At 43.8% G+C, this 24,278-nt stretch overlaps 1 protein-coding gene across 1 annotated transcript in view; it reads right to left on the bottom strand.

The window, feature by feature from the left end:
- Nucleotides 1-24,278, bottom strand: part of LOC137645998 (ran-binding protein 9-like) — a 218,945-nt gene that overhangs the window by 155,593 nt on the left and 39,074 nt on the right. Inside the window, exons 3-4 of the mRNA XM_068379128.1 lie at nt 21,656-21,804; nt 16,749-16,843 (exon numbers count right to left, since the gene is read on the bottom strand). Of these exons, the coding sequence (XP_068235229.1) occupies nt 16,749-16,843; nt 21,656-21,804 (244 nt within the window). The remainder of the gene's footprint in view (nt 1-16,748; nt 16,844-21,655; nt 21,805-24,278) is intronic.

Raw genomic sequence — 24,278 nt, 5'->3', positions numbered from 1 at the left:
ATAATGGAAGACATTCGGTAAAGGTCTAGAGGTAACTCTCCAGCATCAACAAGGAGACTTGGGATAGGCGAGGTTTTAAAAGCTCCAGTAGACAATCTAATACCTGCATGATGTATCGAGTCTAATATTTTTAACTGGCTTGGGGTGGCTGAAGAATATATTTCACAACCATAACTAATTTTGGAAAAAATCAAGGCCTTGTATAATTTTAAAATAGTATTGCGGTCTGCCCCCCATGATGTATGGGACAATACTTTTAAGATATTCAGAGCTTCAACACATTTAGCTTTTAACGCTTTTAAGTGAGAAACCCATGTAAGCCTACAATCAAATATCAAACCTAAAAATTTAGCTTCTCTTGCACATGGTATCCGTTGACCTTTAATGTATATATCCGGGTCTGGATGTACTCCCCGGATACGACAAAAATGGACAATGGTAGTTTTACTTGCCGAGAACTTAAATCCATTCATGTCAGCCCACTGGATAATTTTATCAATAGTGTGTTGGATTTTTCTCTAAAACCATTGCCATTCTAGTGCAAGCAAATGATATTGAGAGATCATCCACAAATAATGCTGAGAGAACATCCTGGGGAATGGCTGAGGATATCCCATTAATTGCTAGTGCAAAAAGGGTTACACTCAGCACACTACCCTGAGGAACTCCTCCTTCCTGGCACTTACTCTCTGATAGAGTTTCCCCCACTTTCACTTGAAAAACTCTACGTGAAAGAAATTCCTGAATAAATAGTGGCAGCTCTCCTTTCAATACCAATTCATGAATGGTTTTAAGTATACCATATCTCCATATGGTATCATATGCCTTTTCAAGGTCAAAAAATACTGTCACATAGTGCTGTTTGGAAGCAAAGGCTTCACAAATAGAAGACAAGTCGTATTAACACATCAGTTGTTGAGTGCATTTTTCTGAATCCACATTGAACCGGTGATAAAATACCCTACTTTTCAAGGTAACACATCAGCCTTGCATTGACCATCTTCTCCATTATTTTACATAAACACGAAGTCAATGCAATAGGTCGATAGCTTGCTGCTAAAAACTTGTCCTTACCAGGTTTTAAAAAGGCTAAAATAATGGCTAGTTCCCCAACACTTGGGTAACTATGATCATGCCATATTCTATTAATAATACTTAAAATAAATAACTTTGTATTAAAATTTTTTAATTATAAATTTTTGAATATACTTACCCGGTGAATATATATAGCTGCAACTCTGTTGCTCGACAGACAAAAAACAGTAAAAACTCGCCAGCGATCGCTATACAGGTTGGGGTGTGCCCATCAGCGCCAACTGTCGGCCAGATACCATACACAATGTAAACAAAGACTCAATTTCTTCTCATCCCACTGCGTCTCTATTGGGGAGGAAGGGAGGGTCGTTTAATTTATATATTCACCGGGTAAGTATATTCAAAAATTTATTTCATAATTAAAATATCATTTTTAAATATTTAACTTAGCCGGTGAATATATATAGCTGATTCACACCCAGGGTGGTGGGTAGAGACCAGTTAAATATGTTTACATCGTATGAGCTAAGAGTTTTTATTTCATTTTAGAAGTTATCAATATAACAAAAACAAAATAAATAGGTACAGTACCTGGTAAGGAAGTCGACTTAGACGATTACTCTGCCTTGTAAGTACGTCTTCCTTACGGAGCCTCGCGATCCTCTTAGGATGCTGACAGACCCCTAGGAGCTGAAGTATCAAGGGCTGCAACCCATACAACAGGACCTCATCAAACCCCTAATCTGGGCGCTCTCAAGAAATGACTTTGACCACCCGCCAAATCAACCAGGATGCGAAAGGCTTCTTAGCCTTCCGGACCCCATAAAAAACAACATTAAAAACATTTCAAGAGACAGATTAAAAGGATATGGAATTAGGGAATTGTAGTGGTTGAGCCCTCACCCACTACTGCACTCGCTGCTACGAATGGTCCCAGTGTGTAGCAGTTCTCGTAAAGAGACTGGACATCTTTCAAGTAAAATGACGCGAACACTGACTTGCTTCTCCAATAGGTTGTGTCCATTATACTTTGCAGAGATCTATTTTGCTTAAAGGCCACGGAAGTTGCTACAGCTCTAACTTCGTGCGTCTTCACCTTAAGCAAAGCTCGGTCTTCCTCACTCAGATGTGAATGAGCTTCTCGTATTAACAATCTGATAAAGTATGACAAAGCATTCTTTGACATAGGCAAGGATGGTTTCTTAACTGAACACCATAAAGCTTCAGATTGGCCTCGTAAAGGTTTAGTACGATCTAAATAGAACTTAAGAGCTCTAACAGGGCATAAGACTCTTTCTAGTTCATTGCCTACGATCTCCGATAAGCTGGGAATATCGAAAGATTTAGGCCAAGGCCGAGAAGGTAGTTCATTTTTGGCTAGAAAACCAAGTTGCAGCGAACAAGTAGCTTTTTCCGACGAAAATCCGATGTTCTTGCTGAAGGCATGAATCTCACTGACTCTTTTAGCCGAGGCTAAGCATACCAGGAAAAGAGTCTTAAGAGTGAGATCTTTCAGGGAGGCTGACTGTAAAGGCTCAAACCTGTCTGACATGAGGAATCCTAGTATCACGTCTAAATTCCACCCAGGTGTAGCCAAACGACGCTCCTTAGTGGTCTCAAAAGACTTAAGGAGGTCTTGCAGATCTTTATTGTTGGAAAGATCTAAGCCTCTATGCCGGAAGACCGATGCCAACATGCTTCTGTAGCCCTTGATAGTGGGAGCTGAAAGGGATCGTCCTTTTCTCAGGTATAAGAGAAAATCAGCTATTTGGGCTACAGAGGTACTGGTCGAGGATACAGAAACTGACTTGCACCAGTCTCGGAAGACTTCCCACTTCGATTGGTAGACTCTAACGGTAGACGCTCTCCTTGCTCTAGCAATCGCACTGGCTGCCTCCTTCGAAAAGCCTCTAGCTCTCGAGAGTCTTTCGATAGTCTGAAGGCAGTCAGACGAAGAGCGTGGAGGCTTTGGTGTACCTTCTTTACGTGTGGCTGACGTAGAAGGTCAACTCTTAGAGGAAGACTTCTGGGAACGTCTACTAACCATCGAAGTACCTCGGTGAACCATTCTCTCGCGGGCCAGAGGGGAGCAACTAACGTCAACCTTGTCCCTTCGTGAGAGGCGAACTTCTGCAGTACCTTGTTGACAATCTTGAACGGTGGGAATGCGTAGAGATCCAGATGTGACCAATCTAGGAGGAAGGCATCTATATGTATTGCTGCTGGGTCCGGGACTGGGGAGCAATAGATTGGAAGCCTCTTGGTCAGCGAGGTTGCAAAGAGATCTATGGTTGGTTGACCCCAAGTGGCCCAAAGTCTCTTGCACACATCCTTGTGGAGGGTCCATTCGGTTGGAATTACTTGCCCTTTCCGACTGAGACAATCTGCTATGACGTTCAAGTCGCCCTGGATGAACCTCGTTACTAGGGAGATGTCTTGACCTTTTGACCAGATGAGCAGGTCCCTTGCGATCTCGTACAACGTCAGTGAGTGGGTACCTCCTTGTTTGGAGATGTACGCCAAGGCCGTGGTGTTGTCCGAGTTTACTTCCACCACTTTGCCTCGAAGGAGATACTCGAAGCTTTTCAAGGCCAGATGAACTGCCAACAGCTCCTTGCAGTTGATATGCATGCTCCTCTGACTCGAGTTCCACAGACCTGAGCATTCCCGACCGTCCAGCGTCGCGCCCCAGCCCAAGTCCGAGAAGAGAACGTGGTTGGGAGTCTGAACAGCAAGGGGAAGACCCTCTCTTAGGTTGATATTGTCCTTCCACCAAGTCAGACAAGACTTTATCTTTCCGGAAATCGGGATCGAGACCGCCTCTAGCGTCTTGTCCTTTTTCCAGTGAAAAGCCAGATGGAATTGAAGAGGACGGAGGTGTAGTCTTCCTAGTGATACAAATTGTTCCAGGGATGACAGCGTCCCTACCAGACTCATCCACAGCCTGACTGAGCAGCGTTCTTTCTTCAGCATCTTCTGGATGGATCGCAGGGCTTGATCTATTCGGGGGGCCGACGGAAAAGCCCGAAAAGCTAGACTGTGAATCTCCATCCCTAAATACAGAATAGTTTGGGATGGGACCAGCTGCGACTTTTCCAAATTGACTAGGAGTCCCAATTCCTTGGTCAGATCTAGAGTCCACTTGAGATCCTTCAGACAGCGATGACTGGAAGAGGCTGAGAAGCCAGTCGTCCAAATAAAGGGAGGCTCGGATGTCCAATAAGTGGAGGAATTTGGCCACATTCCTCATCAGCCTCGTAAATACGAGAGGAGCTGTGCTTAGGCCAAAGCACAGGGCCCGAAACTGGTAAACCACATCTTCGAAGACGAATCTCAGAAAAGGTTGGGAGTCTGAGTGAATGGGGATGTGGAAGTAGGCGTCCCTTAGGTCTAGCGAGACCATCCAGTCTTCCTTTCTGACCGCTGCTAAGACTGACTTTGTGGTCTCCATGGAGAACTTTGTCTTTGTGACAAAGACATTCAGAGCACTGACGTCTAGCACCGGTCTCCAACCTCCTGTCTTCTTTGAAACTAGGAAGAGACGGTTGTAAAATCCCGGTGATCGAAGGTCCGAGACTTTGACCACCGCTCCCTTCTCTAGCAAAAGAGACACTTCCAGTTTCAGGGCTTGTCTCTTTTCTTCCTCTCTATACCTGGGAGAGAGATCGATGGGGGACGTCGCTAGAGGGGGTTTGCGTACAAAAGGGATTTTGTACCCCTCTCTGAGTAACTTCACAGATTGTTGATCTGCTCCTCTCTTCTCCCAGGCTTGCCAGAAGTTCTTGAGTCTGGCTCCTACTGCTGTCTGAAGTTGCGGGCAGTCAGACTCTGCCCTTAGAGGACTTGGGTCCTTTCCTCTTCCCTCGCTTCCCTTCGGCACAAGCACCTCCTCTGCTGGAGGCTCTGCCACGAAAGGGCGGAATAAAGCGAGACGCTGGAGTGTCTATCCTCGGTCTAGCAGACAATGTAGGCAAAGGGGGAGCTTTGCGAGCCGAGGACGCAACTAGATCGTGGGTGTCCTTCTGAACTAAAGATAAGGCAATTTCCTTTACCAAGACTTCAGGAAACAGGCACTTGGAAAGGGGAGCAAAGAGTAGCTCAGATCTTTGGCATGGCGTTACTCCAGCAGACAGGAAAGAACAGAGAGACTCTCGCTTCTTCAGGACTTCGGACGTGAATGAGGCGGCTAGCTCGTTGGACCCATCACGGACGGCCTTGTCCATGCAGGACATAATGAGCAAGGAAACATCCTTATCTGCAGAAGAGATTTTCCTGCTCAGGGCTCCTAAGCACCAGTCTAAGAAGTTAAAGACTTCAAAAGCCCTAAATATGCCTTTAAGAAGGTGGTCCAGGTCCGATGGTGACCAACAAATCTTCGAGCGTCTCATGGCAAGGCGGCGGGGAGAGTCTACAAGACTTGAGAAGTCGCCCTGGGCAGAGGCAGGAACTCCCAAGCCGAGAACTTCTCCCGTGGCATACCAGACGCTCGATCTAGAAGAGAGTTTAGATGGGGGAAAGGCAAATGCTGTCTTCCCTAAACTCTTCTTAGACTCTAACCAGTCTCCCAACAGCCGCAAAGCTCTCTTGGATGAGCGAGAGAGAACGAGTTTAGTAAAGGCAGGTGCGGTAGCAGGCACGCCTAATACAAACTCTGACGGCGGCGAACGAGGAGCCACAGAAACAAAGTGGTCAGGGAACAACTCCTTAAATACAGCCATGACTTTTCTAAAGTCCAATGATGGTTGAGTTGCCTTAGGCTCGTCCAGTTCTGAAGGTTGATCGTCTTGTGGTTCAGCAACGTCCTCATCTGATAGTTCCTCATCCGAAAACTGATGAGGAAACGGCAACGGAGTGGGCAACGTCTGGCTCGCTGAGTCCGGTCGCACTGGTGCATGCGTGACGGAGCCGGACGCAGCGTCATGGAACTGCTGCACAGTCTGTGAACTGTCAACAACCTTGGGTGCGCGAGGACGCACAGCGTCCACCCGAGACTGTTTAGACCGTCTGGGTTGTGCAGTCAACACCATACCGGGTTGCGGAGGTTGACGCACCGCGTCAAAACAAGTCACCTCTGATGGTTGCTGAACGTCCTGAACGTCAACAACCACCTCCGTGCGTCGCCTAACGTCAACGTGCGGCTGGCAACCCACACTGGGTCGCATCGGTGGAGGTACCACCCCAACTGGTAGACGCGAGAAAGTTACCTCAGCGTCAACAGGACGCACAACAGACCGCTTAGATGGTTGTTGGCCAGAAGGTTCAGCAGCAACCTTCTCCGCATTAAAGTCCTCCATCAAGGACGCAAGCTTGGACTGCATGTCCTGCAGCAACACCCATTTAGGGTCTACGGGAGCAGGTGCGGCAACAGACGGGGTGAGCGACTGAGGCGGTACCGCTTTGCCTCTCTTAGGAGGCGAGCAGTCATCAGATGACGGCAACGAGTCCGAACTGACCCAGTGGCTACAACCGGGACGTTGGACTTGTCCTGAAGGGACCGACTTACGTTTCAAAGGTCGTGAGACCTTGGTCCAAAGTTTCTTACGAGATACACCTTCGGACGACGAGGTAAAAACGGGCTCTCTCGTCTTACGTAGGTAGGGGCGATCTTGGGGAGATACGCCTGATACCATGGAGGGAACGTCTGTTCGCTGATCAAGGCCTCTCGAACCCATGCGTCGTACGACATTGCTTCTCCCCTGGGCTTGGGAGCTTGCAAGAGGTCCCGGACTAGGAGGACGACAGGCACGAACAGACGAACCCTCAAGCGCAACACTGTTCACAACACTTTGAGAAACACTAGGCACTTTATCACTTCCCGCGGCACTTTGGCACTTAAGTTCCTTAACATCCGCCATGAGTTGATTGCGGTCACTTGCAAGGGACTCAACTCTCTCCCCCAAGGCATGGATAGCACGCATCATGTCAGCCATCGATGGTTCCTGAGTGCTAGGAGGGGGGTTAGGAACAACCACTACAGGGGAAGGAATAGGTTGAGGGGCATGAGGAGAGGAAAAATCTACCGACCTAGAAGAACTTCTCCTTACAGTACCCTATTTCTCTCTAGTCTGCGTGTATACTTCTCAAATTCGATAAAATCGAATTCCGAAAGGCCCACGCATTCCTCACACCGATCTTCCAATTGACAGGTTTTACCCCGACAATTGGAACAAACAGTGTGAGGGTCGAGAGAAGCCTTTGGAAGACGCCTAGAACAGTCCCTAGCATTGCATTTTCTAAACTTGGGAACTTGTGAAAGGTCAGCCATTTTGAATTGGTCAAGGGAAAATTCCAAAAAACGATCTAAGTCATCAACAATGAATCCGATACAAAAAAAGAGTTCAAGGATTTATTTGAAGAAAAACCCTGCACTGCGAAAGCTCAAAACCAAATTAAAGTACTTCACCAAATATGATGGGAAAAACTCCAGGTTTCAACAGCGAGTAAAGTACGTCTTGTCGACACGTCGACAGAGAAGAAATTGAGTCTTTGTTTACATCGAGTATGGTATCTGGCCGACAGTTGGCGCTGATGGGCACACCCGCAACCTGTATAGCGATCGCTGGCGAGTTTTTACTGTTTTTTGTCTGTCGAGCAACAGAGTTGCAGCTATATATATTCACCGGCTAAGTTAAATATTTAGAAATGAACATGTTTAACCATTGCATATGGAATTCCATCGGGTCCAAGAGCTGTATCGTTGCAAGTAGCGAGTGCGGAAACAAGTTCTCTTTCAGTAAAAGGAGAATTATACAATTCTTCCCTTCCTGTTGCAAAATTTAAAATTTTCTTTTCTTCAATGCTCCTGTACTGGTGACCAGGAACTGCTACACTCTTGCACGATACATTTGAAAAATGGTCAGCCAGGGCATTACTAACTTCATTTCCTTCAGTCACAAACTGACCATTCACTTTCAACACTGGTGGTGGGTTCGGGGTAAATTTACCTGCAATTTTTTTTATTTTCCTCCATACAGAAGATGGTGGAGTTCTACTATTAATGGAGGAAACAAAAGCCACCAAAGATTGGCGTCTAGCTTCTTTCATGGCACGACGGAACTGTGCTCTACACTTTTTGTATGATATCAAATTTTCATCAGTACGGCGTCTACGCAATCTAGTCAAGAGATTTTCTGGTGGCTCTGTGCAAGGCTGTTAATTCTGAGGACCACCACGGGACTGGTCGTCTTTTGAATAGTCCTGTGGTTTAGGGAATCGAATTGATTCCTGCTGTATGAAGAGTTCCATTCAGTAGGTCTATGGCATCATCAATAATTTCAAACTGTTCTGCTCTCCCTTCGATTTCACTTAGCTCAGAAAATTTAACCCAGTCTGCCTTGTCTAGATTCCAACGTGGCACACTTTGCAAAGGCGGACCCTTGTTGGTGTTTATGATTGGTGCATGATCACTAGTATGCCAATCATCTAATGTCCTCCAATCAAAATCAAGAAGGCAGTTAGAGCTTGCAATTGAAAGGTCAAGGCATGACAAAGTACCTGTCTGAACATGGAAGTGCGTGGGCTCTCCTGTATTAAGGAGCCCCACATCCTCATTCTCCACAATTGATGAGATAATATTGCCCCTTGTGTTGGCCAAAACATCACCCCATAAAAGGATGTCTACCATTCAAATCTCCCAGTAAGAGAAAAGTTTGAGGGAGTTGTTGAATGACTTCTGCTAAATCATCATATAAAATATTATCATTTGGAGGTAAGTACAGAGAGCATATTGTATATTTTCTCCGTATATCAATTTGTACAACAACTGCCTGCAGGGTTGTACGTATAGACATGGGTATTTGGGGAACATCTCGACGAATGTACATTGAGACTTCCGCCATGGCTCCCTGCTTGTTGATTATATGGTGTTCTATAGCTAACATACTCTCGAGGACTAGGAGTGTTAGAATCAAGCATACTTTCCTGTAGACATACAATTATGGGGGAATGCTCATGAATTGGGAGCTTAAGTTCTTCATATTTCGCCCTCAAACCCTGACAGTTCCATTGCAAAATGGAGGAGAAAACTATGGATTATTTCTGGAAGACATCTTGGATGAGGTCTTCCCATTAGCAGTTTTTAATTTAACATTATTACCAGTAGGTTTCTTCAGAGGTGGTCTTGTTATGTTGGGTTTTACATTTGTGTTTTTCTTTGCATTCTTTTTATCTATTTGTTGAGGTGGATGGTGGACCTCAACTTGAATTTCTGATTTATTCAATTCATCTTCTGGTTCATTAGAAACATCAACAGACAAAACATCAAATTTATTTGATGTCATAACCTTAACGTTTCTAATGGAGGGTGGAGAGAGAGATGGAGGTCTCTCTCTTTTACGATTAATAGATGGTGGGATTCGAGGTTTTTGCACCTTTCCCACAACAGGTGCATCAGGTAAGTTAGTCTTAAGTGGAACCTCCATCAGATCAGGCAAGGACATGGCCTGAGAGAGGTTTGTATTATTTTTTGTAATGGCGGCTGAAGGCTGTACAGCAATGGGCAATGACCTAGTGTTAATACACCGTGCTAAAGCCTTAGGAGGTAATATGGTTACCTCGTTATTTGACATTTTGTCAGATGGTATACTTTTTTTTGAGCTATTGGCAGCACTAGGTTGGTTTGATTTTAATGCCTTAGCATATGTATTTGATTTATTTAATAGTCTTTTGGCATGGGTCACACTTATATGTTCTAAGTTTGATTTGTTGAGGGCAGCTTCCTCCAACTTATATAGCTCGCAGCTCTTGTCTGTGGATTTGTGATTCGAGCAGCAATTTAAACACCTGGCTCCAAGTGCACACTCTCCATGGTAAGATTTGGAGCAAATACCACACATCTTCTCATTTTTGCAAACTTTGGATGGGTGCCCAAATTTAAAACAATTAAAGCATTGCAATGGCTTCTGCTTGAGGGGTCTTACTTTAATCCTTTCGTTCTCGATAATAATATGAAAAGGTACATCAGCATCCTGGAACGTAAGGATTATCATTGATATACCTGGGACTTTATGAACTTTCCATAAATTCAATGGACACATGGCCAGTATCTCCTCCTCTGTAAAATCATATAGATCTCTGTTAAAAACTACGCCCCTTCCGTAGCTAAAATTTAGGTGGGGTTTGACATCTAACTTAATGTCATCATTACTTATTTTCATATTGGACAATATTACCGACTGTGTACTGGATTTGGCATGGATAAGGAAACTATTTTTTCCGAAACGAGATATATCGCCTGGTGCAATAGTTCCTACTTTTTTCTGAATCAATTTGCATATTTTAAAATAATTCCCTATAACCCCCTTTGATTCAGCTATAAGCCACATCGGTGGTTTTGGATTTCTCTGGGAGGGCATAACCAAATTTGCGTCTTTTTCCAACCAATCGGCAGACCTGTACACATCCAAATCTTTTGGTACCTTATCGCAGAGAGCAGCCACGACATTCAAGTTATTAATTTTAATATTATTCAAGTTACTCATTGCACTAAATGCTTCGTCATAACTACTATAAGATATCCATGAATCCCAAGTTTCAGCTTCAAGTTTCATCCTTATTTCTTTTATGCATCCATAGCATTCAAATGCTTTACATAGATCATCATAATTTGTCTCTATTGAAATTTGTGTAACATGGAGGATTCTTAGTTTCCTCGTATTACCCAAATTACTTGATTTAGAAATATCAGTAGAATGGTCCTTTCTGTTAAAATTCAGAAGTCCAGTGAATCCTCACTTAATAATGGTAATTCTAGCCATTCACGGCCCATATAGGGTTCTACAAATGCCAAACCTTTCACTGAACTGGAAAATCTGGTAGAAGAAAAATATAATGGTCCTTTACATCAAATTTCAAAAGGGAAAGACTGTCACACTTCATTTGATAAACAATGCAGAAGGACCCATAGGTACTGGCTGTGGTCAAAGAAGGCTACTGAATTAAGCTAACGTCCAACACTCCTTTGTTAAAGAAACTGGTTCTGTAGCCAAGTTTTCTTGCCAAAATGGCAAGATGTCAGTTACTGCAGCTAGAAATTTTTTAATCTTCTAAAGAAGGATGTGATAAAGAGATCATAAACCCTTCCCTGAGGTTCTACTACATGTTATTCCTTGTCCACCAAAGCTCAGGAGGTTGGAGACTAGTTGTAGATGTCTTAGCATTAAAAAAACTTACAGGGTGCATAATTTCATATTCCGATTCATTTAATTTCAAGGAAATAACTTCACTTTGTCAATAGCTCAAAGGTTTATCACTTCACAAGCCTATGTTACAGGCTCAGGATGGCCCCACAGGTATTCACCAAATTGATGGCCCCTATCTGGGACTAAGAGTTCTTGTACCTCAATGATTAGTTAATTCTCAACATATGTAGGGACCTGTGGGTCGAGTCATGCTGGTAGTATGCTGTGAAAGTCGTTGGATGTTTCCAAAAACCCGCTTGGAGGCCCTACGCCACAAAGATTCTTTTTGAACGCTAGTCTTACTGATACCTCTAACGCCATGTGCTTTGACTCGTGTCCCACTTACCGAGGAAGGTGACGAGGGACTAATCATGTGGTTAATGACTTCTCTTATTCAAGCAGAAATCGTGTTCTTGGTCACCTTCCTTTTTCTTATACTCACAGAGAGATGTTTAATGTGGCGACGAGCTGTGCATTTTCGCTCTCACAGGACACCAAAGTAACTGATCAGGATCATTGGTTACTTCTTAAAAGCTAGAGATCTGAAAAGAACAGTACCTAGAACCGGGTACCGACGGGTTCTGGGGCTTCACAATAAGCTCAGGCAGGAAGGGGAATGAGACCTGAGACCATCTCCCTGAATGAGCGATGTCTGAGGAGAGACCATTCACCAACCCTCTTGGTTGACGCAAGAGCAATCATAAAAACTGCTTTCAAGGCGAGGTATCGTAACATCTGGGTATGCAGTTGGCATAGGAGGTCAGGAGGGGGAGGCAATTCTCTCGGAGTCTCTGTCAGCAGCAGAAGAAGGTCCAAGTACCATTATACCTGCAGCCACTTTAGAGTAATTAGCGTTATGTTAAAGTTGGAAGCTACCCTGTCAAGTACTCCTAATGACGAAAAAGGATAGACAATTTTATAAATCAAAGCTGTTCCAGCGATATTGAAATGTGTCCTAGAATGCCACTTCCAGATCCAAAACTGGTGAGCCGTATACAGGCAGTTTTAGGTTGAGTGAGGTCGCAAACAGGCTTTCAGTTACCGAATACCACAAAGTCACGATGGAGTTTACTATCAGAGGATGCAAGGACCATTTAGATCTAACTATCTATCTCTTCCTCCTCAGCTTGTCCACCAGGATGTTTCTTTGGCCTGGAATGATCACATTAGCCTCTGCCTATTCCAAGATTTCTACTGCCAACTGCCAAAGCTGAAGTGAAACAGTACTTCCTTTGCTTATGTATGTTAGGAGAGAACAAAAGTGTTACAAGGCTAGAAATGCTGTCTTGAGATCCATCAGGTTGAAGTGGTGATGCCCTCCATAATTCTTTTGATGCATTTGTGAGTAGTCTCAACTCCAGAGGCAGAGAGAGAAGGGCCGAACCGTTGAAAAGATTGGATTCGTCTACCACCCATTCTCATGTTACGCCTCTGCTCTTCCCCCACCGGAACTTACTTCTTGGGGAAATCGCACCCTTGCGACTAGTGTTCCATCAGTTGCTACAACATGGAAAGTGGCTGTGGTTTTCATCTTGGATATAGTTTGCAGAACAAACTTGACCAACATTGAGAGGTCTATCACAGGTCTCTAGCTTCCAGACGCCTTCTGGACAAGAAAAATTTGAATGAAGAAGCCTGGGGATCCACTGATGACCTCCTGGAAAGTGCCTTTCTTTACCATGGCCTGGACTTCCGCCCAAAGGGCAAGGTCTTTCATCAACCCCTAACGAAAGGACGATGACTTCATTGGTGAAGGAATTAGGGGAGAGGAGATTGCTGACGAACAGGAAGCGGTACCTGTAACATAGTATGTCTACGGCCCACTGTTCCGCTTTGTGATGTAACTACATCCACCATTTGGGTTGCAGGCATTCCTGCACCAGTGGTACCATGGAGGGATTGCCCCCTAGCAGGGGTGTTGACCTCGCCTCTAACCTACTTGTCTTCCGTGCCCTTGGTTCTGTCTATTTGAAAAGGGTACTTGCTGTTGTGAACCCCTTCTGGAGGTGGATTGTGCAAGGCAGGGATCATCGTTTGTCAATGCCTTATGCACCTGTCTTGCTATAAGCGATGGTTTCTGTTGGCCAGAGGTGGAAGAAGCCTGTGGCTGCCTGAAAGAAACGGCCCAGTATGTAGGAGGGAGTTTGTCTTGCCTTCTTCCACTTCTCTGCTACTGCCTTCACGTTTTCCATTGGAAACATGGTGAGAAATTTGACAGAATCCTTTCTAAGGTGGAGAACCCCCTGCGTGCAATCTCTGAAACTTACAGGTCACGCCATTGCGCCTCTTTAAGACCCAGCTGGCCGACTGGTTGGCAACTTGATGGGTGAGGAACTCTATGGCCCTCACCCTAGTAAGAACATTCTTAAAAGCCTTGAACTTATTAGGTACTATTAGATCATTCATGATGGAAAGAATACCGACAATGCCAGAACAATGGCACCCAGGAAGCTCCCTAGAGGGTGGCATAGCTGTGCTCTCCATGTTTTGAGCATCAAGCATCACGATCTCTTCCCGAGGTCTCTTGCGAGAGGAGAAAGTCATCTCCCTTACCAGGGGGAACCGCAGGAACGGAATCCTACGAACTCCTCCTAGGGTCGGCAGGAGGAGAAGCCCCAGAAATGAGAGGTGGCAACAGAGGGATCGTCAGAGTGCTTCCTAAGGACTGGGGGCAGGGAATGACCCCTGTCACGGCTTGCCGCATTATAATGAATAATGCTCGAAGCCATGGGGGGTTGTGGGCTCCCAAAGAACCGAGGGGGAGGTCTTTAGGAGGGGACGGATCCCTAAGCTTAGGAACCACAGAATGATTCTTAGCCCTCTTACCTGTAGGAGGCTTCCCAGCAGAAAAGATCAGCACAGGCCTACCTTTAGGGATAGAGTCTGGGCGTTGTCAAGTGGGCAACTGCTGTCTCTGAGGCGGAGGAAGCCCGAGACTGGAGAGACTGATGGTCGTCTCTCCTGGCGGAAGAGAGAAGGGTGACCTTCTGCAGCCAGAAACGGCAATGGGATTTCATCCTAGGACAAAGCCACCAAAGGGGCGAGGCGAGACTGGTTTCGCAAGGATGGTAATTCACAAAAACCCCCTCTAGCGCGAGACGCTGGAATGTCAAGCGCTCCCACTCCGAACGAAACTGAGCAGAAACCAAAGGAGGAAACCCAGGGGGAGGAGCTACCATGGAGAGCAGCTCCAGGTCGCGCGACACATAGGACTTCACGCGACAAGGACCCTGAGGTACCTCATCTTTAAATCCTGTAGGATAGACACTAACAGGATGAGGGCTGCAATAATCCGAAGGTTCAGCGTAGCGCCAATCGATGAGCCCGAAGACTCCGCATGACGAGAGTCCGAAAACTCTCTGTCATGAGAGTAAAACTCACCATGACGATGGTCACGAGAACCGACAGGTTCAGCGCGACCGCAAAAACCCATAGGATTCGAGCGATGAGGATAGAACTCCCAGCTACGAGAACGTGAAGGTTCAGGGTAGCGTCCAGAATGAGAGGCTCCAGGATCAACGAAACCTCGAAGGGTCAGCGCAACGGGAAACTGAAGTTTCAACGCCACGAGAGCCTGAGGGCTCAGCGTAACCATGGTTGCGAGCCCCCAAAGGGTCAGCGCAACGGGAAACCAAGGTTTCCCTATCAAGAGAGCCCGAAGGCTCAGCGTGACTAAGGCACGAGAGCTCGAGTGCTCAGCGTAACCAAGGTTTTGAGACCCAAGAAGATCAGCGCAACCTGCCACAAGACGTCGAAGGCACAAGAGCCCGGGGGCTCAGTGTAAAAAGGGTAACCACTGTAACAAGAGCCTGAGGGCTCAGTGCAACTGGAACTCAAAAGGTTCAGGGCGACGGAGGCACAAAGGACTCCTATGGTCATGAGACCCTGCAGGATCAGCGTGACAAGAGCCCAATAGCTCACGAACACGGCAGCCCAAAGGGTGATCGTCACGAGACCCCGAAGGATCAACGCGAGGAGAACCTGCAGGTTCAAAGAGAAGTCTACTCATAGCCCGAGGAGGAGAACTTCCAGGATGGAGAGAGGTCAGAAACCCATTCACCCTACGAACCTCGGGAGAGACTGATCCAGCTCAAGAGATGCCTCCTCCGAAGAGGTTTGTTCTCCCGAAGAAGAACATCACTTACGACAAGGCTCTCCCTCTCCACCAGGAGGAGAACCACAAGCGTATGAGGACCATGAATGCCAATGCCCAAGGGCAGTCTTCTCTCGCGAGCCAGAGATACATTCCCCCAAAGGGGAAACCTACTTCAGAGATTGCTTTGCCACAGCCCCTGATGGATTAGCAAAAACCTCGGCGTCGGAAACAGAATTAGAGCCTGACCAACGGGCTGCAATGCCTGTGCCCACAATAGGAGGACCAACCTCCGTGGAGGAAGGAGATGACCGCCTTCTCTCCTTTCCCAACTGAAGGAGCTCAAAGAGAGCTTCCTTCGAGAGGGAACCATCAATGCCCAGCAATGGCCAAAAGGATGCAATATACGAGAAAGAGCAGGCGCTCCCTAGGAGAACAGAAGGAGCCGATTCGCTAGGGGAGTCGACACCTTCGCCTATCCCACAAGGTTGACCTGGAGTTACAAGTCGGGCTGCTACTCGGTCATACCCTGGAAGGGCCCGGCAAAGCAGCAGCTTCGGAAAAAGATTGGGGGTAGAAGAAGTAGAAGCTCGCGACTTCTCCGACTTCAAGGAAGACCCCGAAGACGAAGAATTTCGCTCAGACTTCTTCTTACGCCCGAACCTCTCCCACTGGGAGATGGGGCCACTCCCGACACTCGTCACAGGTGTCGTCCCGTGAACACCGATGGCCCTGCCAAGCCGGGCACAGCAGGTGAGTGTCCGTCTCTAAGGATGATATGAAGGTACAACATGTGCGGCCATCAGGACCAGGACATGTCCGCATACTGGGACTGCAAGCATACACACGCCTGTGCCAAAAGAAAAAGCGAATTAATAGTCTAGGCAAGTCAAAATACGGGAAAGAGAGAGGCAGTACGTCTGCACTCTACCAAGCCAAAAGCAAAAGTTGTTACTCAGCAGACTGGTGTGAGTGAGCGTGGTTGCCAATCTACCCCAGCCCCACCTACTAACTAGCCGTTGGGGTAGTTATCCCTCACTAAAATTGTCTTGGCTAGTCTTTCAGCTTTGCCAAATGTAAAACCCCTATAAATAGCGAAGGTTTTGTATTTTCACCAGAACAAAGAATGAATAGCAATTGAACTTCAGGAAAGTTTCAATTAAATATTCCCAATGTGAGAAAAATGACGATACATATATCTTAGTTTCATAATACTGGAGAGAATATTTTATCTCAAGTCAGAGGATTTTCTATAAAAAAACCATTCTACTTTACGTTAGGTTGTAACATACAACAAAAATTTACCTTAAACAATTTATACAAATTATAGCCCACAATGTTCCCATACAGTAACTGATGTATGGTAGATTTTGGTTTGAAGCACCAACTTTTAATCATGATTTAGAAAATTAATATTCATAAAAAAACGAGAGCGTACTTACAGGTAAATCAGTAAATGCTACACCTAAATAATGGCCATTTTTTGTGTAGAAACAAACGTTGTCAATTAAGTTGATACCACAGCCTATAACATCACCTGAAAATTAAAAAAAAGGTCAGCCCATAATGTACATAACTGCAAGAAATTTCAAAAGTAAGTATTTAATGACCTAGTACTACTTTGCTTTATTAAAGATTATCTTTATAATTACTATAACAGTTGGGAATAGGTGGGTCATCTTGCAGCATCATAAATACATTTTGAGTAATAAATTGCAAAGTAGCTGTTGATGGACAGCTACTATATACACAATATGTGCTTTGGCATAGAAAACAAGTTTGTTCCATCTGCAGATGATGCTACTCGTTTTACATGAATTCCATCCCCTGAATATATATCTTGGATTGCTGAATCCCTAAATAGAGATCATAGCTAAAATCAATATATGGTGCTAATTATGGGCATGAAGTTGAACCCTAACAAAACTCAAAGTATGACTGTAAGTACATTGAGAGCAGTGGCTCCTCAACAACCAGATCTCTGCATTGATGATGCTTCTTCTATATAAAACTCCTTACAATTTTTGGTGCAAATCTTCATTGCAAATTTATTTTTGATAAACGCATTTGGTCGGTTTCTTCTTCAATTGCACAAAAAATTGGCTTATTGAGGAAGTGTGCATGATTTTTGGTGAGCAATCTATTCTGAAAATGATAATTTCTAAGTAAATTGTATTCTTCCTAACATACTTACCACATCCCAATAAATAGGAGATTACTTTATCGCATCAGCTGCTGAACAGAGATTTTCCCTCCCCACAGGCCACCCGCCCCCCCACGATCGCCCCTTCTCACCTGCGCGACCCTGACCTCTCATTTCCCAGCATGCTCTAGAAGGATGCTACAGTCGACCTTCCAGGTCACAATTAACTATTCCACTCTGGTTTCAAGAAAAGTGGCATATGATAGCTGGGTCTATAGCGGGTACGGATAGACCATGAAGAGAGGTGAGAGAGCTGCAGCGACGGGGAAAAGCAAAAGGGGGTTAAAGGACATCTACTTCTTTGCCGGGCCATTCCATGGAGGAGCAAAGGGATAGGGTTCGAGATGCTCTACCCCTCGCCATCCCATCTGGACTGAGTCGTGTGTAGCTGCTCTTAGATCCTCTGCTAGGCGACCACGACGGGATCGAGCTTGAACCCCTCCCAGGAATTGGGAGAGCAGTCCTTAAGGTAGTGGGACGTGAAAGTTGATTGTCTCGACCATACACCCGCCCTCAGCACCTGGCCGACTGCCATGTTTTTCTCAAAAGCCCAGCGGGGTGCCGATGCCCTGGATGTCGTGAGGCTTGATGAAGCTGGGGGAGGCTTCGCCCTTCGTTAGGTACGCCTTTCGGATCGTCTCCCAGAGCAAGAAGGATATCGAATCCTTCAAGACCACCTTCTTCACTCTACCTGCCGTCACAAAGTCTCCTGATAGCCAGACGGAGGGCGGAGATCCTCGAGAGATATTTTCATATTGCTCTCACTGGCCACAATAGAAGGTCCTCCGGGTCATCTGTCCTGGGAATAGCGGGTATGGAGAACTTGTTGAAGCGGGGGTCATTTTCCGCCGGCTTCAAAGTTTTCGCCACAAAGGAGGGAACGAACTTGAAGAACGAATCCTTCCATTTGTGAGAATGGGAGACATCCGCTGAGAACCCGTGGAGTTCACCAACCCTTATGGCCGAGGCCATGGTGAGGAAGAACACTGTCCTTAGGGTCAGTTCCCTGTCGGTAATTTGTAACAAGAGGCTCAAATGGTGGCTTTTTCAGGGAGTCAGGGACTTTAGTAATGTTCCAAGTGGGCCCGGTGAGAGTCCTGGGGTGGACAGAACTGCTCAAACCCTTTTACCAGTATCGAGAAGCGCTTGGAGGAGCTTATGCTCAAGCCCTTGAGAAGGAATACCTGGCCCAGGACCGTTCAGAATACCTTTACTGCTGGTACTAACATAACCCGGTTGAGTCGAAGGTGTACTAGGAATTCCTCGATGACCAGGATTAAAGCCTTGAGAGGCTGGATGCCCTCTTTGTTGCACCATTTGCCAAAGGTTGCCCATCTCACCTGGTATTTGGCCCTCAAGGATTGCCTTAGATATCAGGTCATCTGGCAGGCTGCCCTCCTGGAATAACCCTCTCTCCTCAGTAAGTGCTAGATGGTCTCTAGGCGTGAAGGGAGAGGTTTTGGAGGCCTTCGTGAAACTTCTGGAAGTGAGGCTGTCTTAGCAGGTCTCGTCTTAGAGGCGGCAGGGGGCATGGTGGTTCCATTGTCAAGGACCTCAGGTCCGTGAACCACTTTTTTTCTGGCCACCACGGAGCTATTAGGGTCATCCTTGCCTTCTTCGCCTCCCTAAGGCAGTACAGGGTCTATCACAGAAGGGTGAATGGGGGGAAGGCGTACACGTCGAGGCAGTCCCACGGATGTTGGAACGCGTCTTCCAGAGTTGCTGCTGGGTCCGGCACTGGGGAACAAAAGACCGGCAGTTCCGCGTTCAGCTGATTCGCAAAACACACACACAGACAGCTTTTCCTCGGAAAGATCGCCCTGCGGATAGTTTTTAGTTTAACAGCAGAAATACATTTACTTCTCTTCATTTACTGTTTAGTGTTGACACGTGATTCGGATCATTTCGCGACCCTTCTTCAGGACTACATTGAGTTTTGGAACTACACTTTAATATAAAGGGTATGGTGGTGAAAATTTGATAAAAAATATTAGGAAATTTGGAAAAATTTAGCATTTTTCACCACAATAACCTTTACATTAAAGTGTAGTTCCAAAACTCAATGTAGTCCTGAAGAAGGGTTGCGAAGTGATCCAAACACGTTTTGACATTTTCTTATCAACTTGTAGGTAGAGTAACTTCTATTTATTCTTTTTTCATTATTTGAAATTTCCGTCTGTCATACTATCCATTTCCTTATCAAGTTTGTAATATTTTGCATTTCACTGCTCTTTATTTCAATGTTTCCCTCATTTTCATTCATCAAATTATGATTTACTTAAAAGTTCTTTTTCTAGTTCACAGTATATTTTGTCTTATAAACCACAGTATTCTGCTTTATTCATCCAATAGTACCTTGCACTTTGATAATAATCAGATACTGGTACAAAGGAAAAGCAAGAGAATATTCCGATTGTTATGAATACTCTTCGTGGAAAAAAACAAGGGTCTAAAATATGGATAGATAATAAATCAAGTACCTGCCAATAAATCTATTTCCGCAACAAATGTATATCTCACAATTTCTCTCTGCCAACAGAAACACAATCCTTTTCAAATGCTTATAAATTAACACGAAAACAAGTACGCCCGAGTAAAAGTATAGTAGTGCTTCAGGATGAGATAATCTCCAGAAAGATCCAAAAATCCTTTTAGTATATTTCTCCCAGGATACATTTTAAGAGGGATAAACGGAAAAGCTATTCCTATAATGACTTCAATAAAGGTAAGTACTACGTTAGCACCGTAGCGGACAAAAGAAGCCAATAGAGAACGCCTATCACGTCCCTTCATATTATTTCAAGGCATATTTCATAGATTTATTTACTTATTTAAAAAAGAAAAAAGAAAAAAAAAAGTACCAAAATTTAGCTTTTTCAGAATTAATTGTACTGTATTTGATGGATGGATGGAGTGAAAAAAAGCTCTGGGTGATAACAGGATAGATGTGAGAGAGGCAAGAGAGCGTGCTAGAAATAGGAATGAATGGCGAGCGATTGTGACGCAGTTCCGGTAGGCTCTGATGCTTCCTCCGGGGCCTTAAAAGACCGCGGAGGTAGCAGCAGTAGGGGATTCAGCATTATGAAGCATCATCTGTGGTGGATAACGGGGGAGGGTGGGCTGTGGTACCCCTAGCAGTACCAGCCAAACTCAGTTAAGTCCCTTGTCAGGCTGGGAGGAATGTAGAAAGGAGAGGTTCCCTTCCCCCCTTTTTTTTTCATTTGTTTGATGTCAGCTACCCCCCAAAATTGGGGAAGTGCCCTGGTATATGTATGTAGTTACTTGATACTCCATAATGTACCAAATTTGGTACAAAAGCACCAAAAATGTAAGCATGTAGGCCTAATTCTGGGTGTACAATCCTCTTAAACTAAGCAGGCAAGTCCGTAGCGTGTGGGCATTTTTCACAGGGCAAGAGCACTGCTTCAGTCCAGCAGGACGAACTGTATGGCCAGTCCTCTGCGTGTATGGCCGACTTAAAAGTCACACCGATAAATAGCGGAGGGTGTGTGCTTGTGCTTGAACAAATGAACAATTTGCCAGTAATTTGTATTTTTCCAAGCATACAAACCTGGAGTTACTTACACAAGTTGGCCTGCCACCCTGTTCCCCAAGAAGTCCTGCTGGAAAGTAAAGTAATTACTCAGCCGAGAGGTGTGAGTGAGTGGGGTAGCTGGTCTACCCTACCACCAAATTATCTTGGCTCGTCTTTCAGATACGTCAAAAGTAAAGCCCCTACAAATAGCTCCAGGTTTGTATGCTAGGAAAAATACATAACTTCCAAATTTGTCATTTTTTTATGTTTTGACTTTATACATCATTTTTCACCAAGCATTATTTCTTACAAAGTCTCTCAAAAAGAGATTCAGCAACCACATGTCTTCCTCACAGATGAGTGCTTAAGAGTAACATCATAAGTACCGTACTGTATAACAAAAGCTTACTTTCAATGTCAAACCACATATCGTATGTATAATGTAAACCGTAGTGCTCCATTAAACTACCCTGAGGTATGTATGTATAAATAGTAGTGCTCCATGAACACTACTTGCGGAACACCACCACTGTGTAGTTACTACGGTACTCAATAACACTTTGCAATACAGTATATAGTCAAATATTCTATCTCACTATGTACTAGCTTACCCGTTGTAAAAGTGGGCCCATATGGGTGGCCACTGCCGGATGAACAAAATGAATGGCCATCATCCCCATGGTAGCCAAAGGAGTTTTTGTCCCAGCCTGGTAAACGATTCATGTTTACCCCTTGTGCTGAAAGACCAATGCCCATATACCTGCAAAGAAAGCAAACATTACCACAATTATCGAATACAGTGGCAAATATATAAGCAAATTTAAGATTTCAGTTTAAATATAGCAAATTTAAGATTTCAGTTTAAATATAGCAAATTTAAGATTTCAGTTTAAATATAGCAAATTTAAGATTTCAGTTTAAATATAGCAAATTTAAGATTTCAGTTTAAATATAGCAAATTGCAGTTTCCTTTATTGTTTGCCATCGTAATATATGGCTCAAAAAAAAAGGGGGGGGGGGGCTCTGGAAGATTCTATTATTTATTCATTACAACTTAAAAACTATGAGATTGAATACAGTAGCTTAGAAATTTGGTCATATCACCAAAAAAAGAAAAAAAAAAAAAAAAAAATAACTTCAAGATCAATAAAAAAAAAAAAAAATTACATTTTAATTGGTTAGTTTCATTTCTTCTCTATCCCCTCTCCCACCAGAAATTGTGAACGGTAGGTCAAGCAGAGAAAACGAGTATTTCAAGTGTATCTGTTAGCAACTCCTTTTCTTATAAACTTGTCAGTAGAGTAACTTCTATTTATCAATTTGATAAGAGAATACAGTGATACCTCGGTAGTCGAACGACTCTATACTCGAACAATTCGGAGTTCGACCAAAATTTTCGAGAAATTTTTGCTGCGGTGCTCGACCAAAAATTCGGTACTCGACCAGCCGAACACGTGACGACCGCATGGGCTTTGTGATGATCGCGCCATCTCGGCCACTCTCGCTTGTTCGGGAAGCATCAGTTCTCTCGAGAGCGTCACTCAGACAACGCGCGATCAGCATTCGTTGTGATTTAGTGATTTTCAGTGCTTTTAATTGCTTTTTTAGCTTTCATAATGAGTCCCAAGAAAGTAATGAGTGTTAAGGGGAAGGAGAAGAGGAAAACAGTGCGAACAACGATCGAGTTGAAGAAGGAAATTATAGCGAAATATGAGAATGGTGTACGAGTGTCCGATTTAGCGGTAGAATACGGAATGGCGAAGTCGACCATTTCTACGTTTTTAAAGCATAAAGAAATGATTAAGAAGGCGAATGTTGCAACGGGAGTTACGGCGGTAACTAAGCAAAGGCCACAAGTGATTGAGGAGATGGAAAAGTTGCTTTTAATATTTATTAAAGAAAAACAGTTGGCCGGGGAAAGTGTTAGTGAAGCGTTCATTTGTGAAAAAGCGTTGCATATCTATGAAGAATTAGTGAAGAAAAGTCCGAGTACCAGTGAAAGTGATTCATTTACATTTAAAGCGAGCAGGGGTTGGTTTGAAAAGTTTCGTAATAGAACAGGTATTCGTAATAGAACAGGTATTCATCATTTTCGAAGAATACTGCAGAGGAGGAAGAAACAATTAACAATAGACCAGTTTTTCACAAAAGAAAAGAAAGCTGCTACATCAAAGCCTGTTTCTCCTCCAAAGAAGAGACAAAGAAGAGAAGAAACCCCTGAAATAGATCTGCCCACCCTTTCATTGGAGAGAGAAACAACTCCTGAAGGAGAACTACCCCGCCACATCATGGAAGGGGACTCTCCTTCCAAGCAGTAACCTCCCCCTTCCATCCTCTCCACATCCATCCCTGTATGCCATCGAACCGCTGCTCAAAGGTATGTTCACTACAGTACAGAAAATGGTTTAAAATTGTTTTATTTTAGTACAGTAAATGGTTTAAAATTGTTTTATAGGATTTTCTGACCAATTTCATACACATTTAGATAATTATTGTTGTTTAGGTACACGTTTTATTAATATTTTGGGCCTGTTCGAGTGCTTGGGAACGGAATAGAATATATACCATTATTTCTTATGGGGAAAAAAAATTCGGTACTCGAACAAATCGGAGGTCGAACACGGATCTCGAACGGATTATGGTCGAGTACCGAGGTATCACTGTATAGTGTTTACATGAGTTTGATTAATGGCTGGGTATATTTCTGTATGTTGGAAAAACAGGTGGAGTTCAATTACTTTTTAGTTATTGGAGGAGAGGAGAGAGAAAGTTAGTACTGTATGTTTCACATAATAAGATGAAAATAGTTGAATGTGTTTCAGATGATAAAATAAAAATTGCTGAACAAATTATATTTCTCCTATATATATATATATATATATATATATATATATATATATATATATATATATATATATATATATATATATATATATATATATATATTTATATATATTTATATACACATATGTATATACATATACACACACACACACACACACACATATATATATATATATATATATATATATATATATATATATATATATATATATATATATATATATATATATATATATATATATATATATATATATATATATATATATATATATATATATATATATATATATATATATATATATATGTCATGTAAAGGAAAATATTTCATACTGAATAAGGTGATATGTGAATTTGATCAAGTATTTTATGAGTTTTATTCGTTAGTTAAAC

This window comes from Palaemon carinicauda, chromosome 8 (genome assembly GCF_036898095.1).
Source record: "Palaemon carinicauda isolate YSFRI2023 chromosome 8, ASM3689809v2, whole genome shotgun sequence".
Classification (NCBI taxonomy): domain Eukaryota; kingdom Metazoa; phylum Arthropoda; class Malacostraca; order Decapoda; family Palaemonidae; genus Palaemon; species Palaemon carinicauda.
Note: the sequence above shows the minus strand (reverse complement) of the source record. Positions and strands in the feature narration are given on the sequence as shown.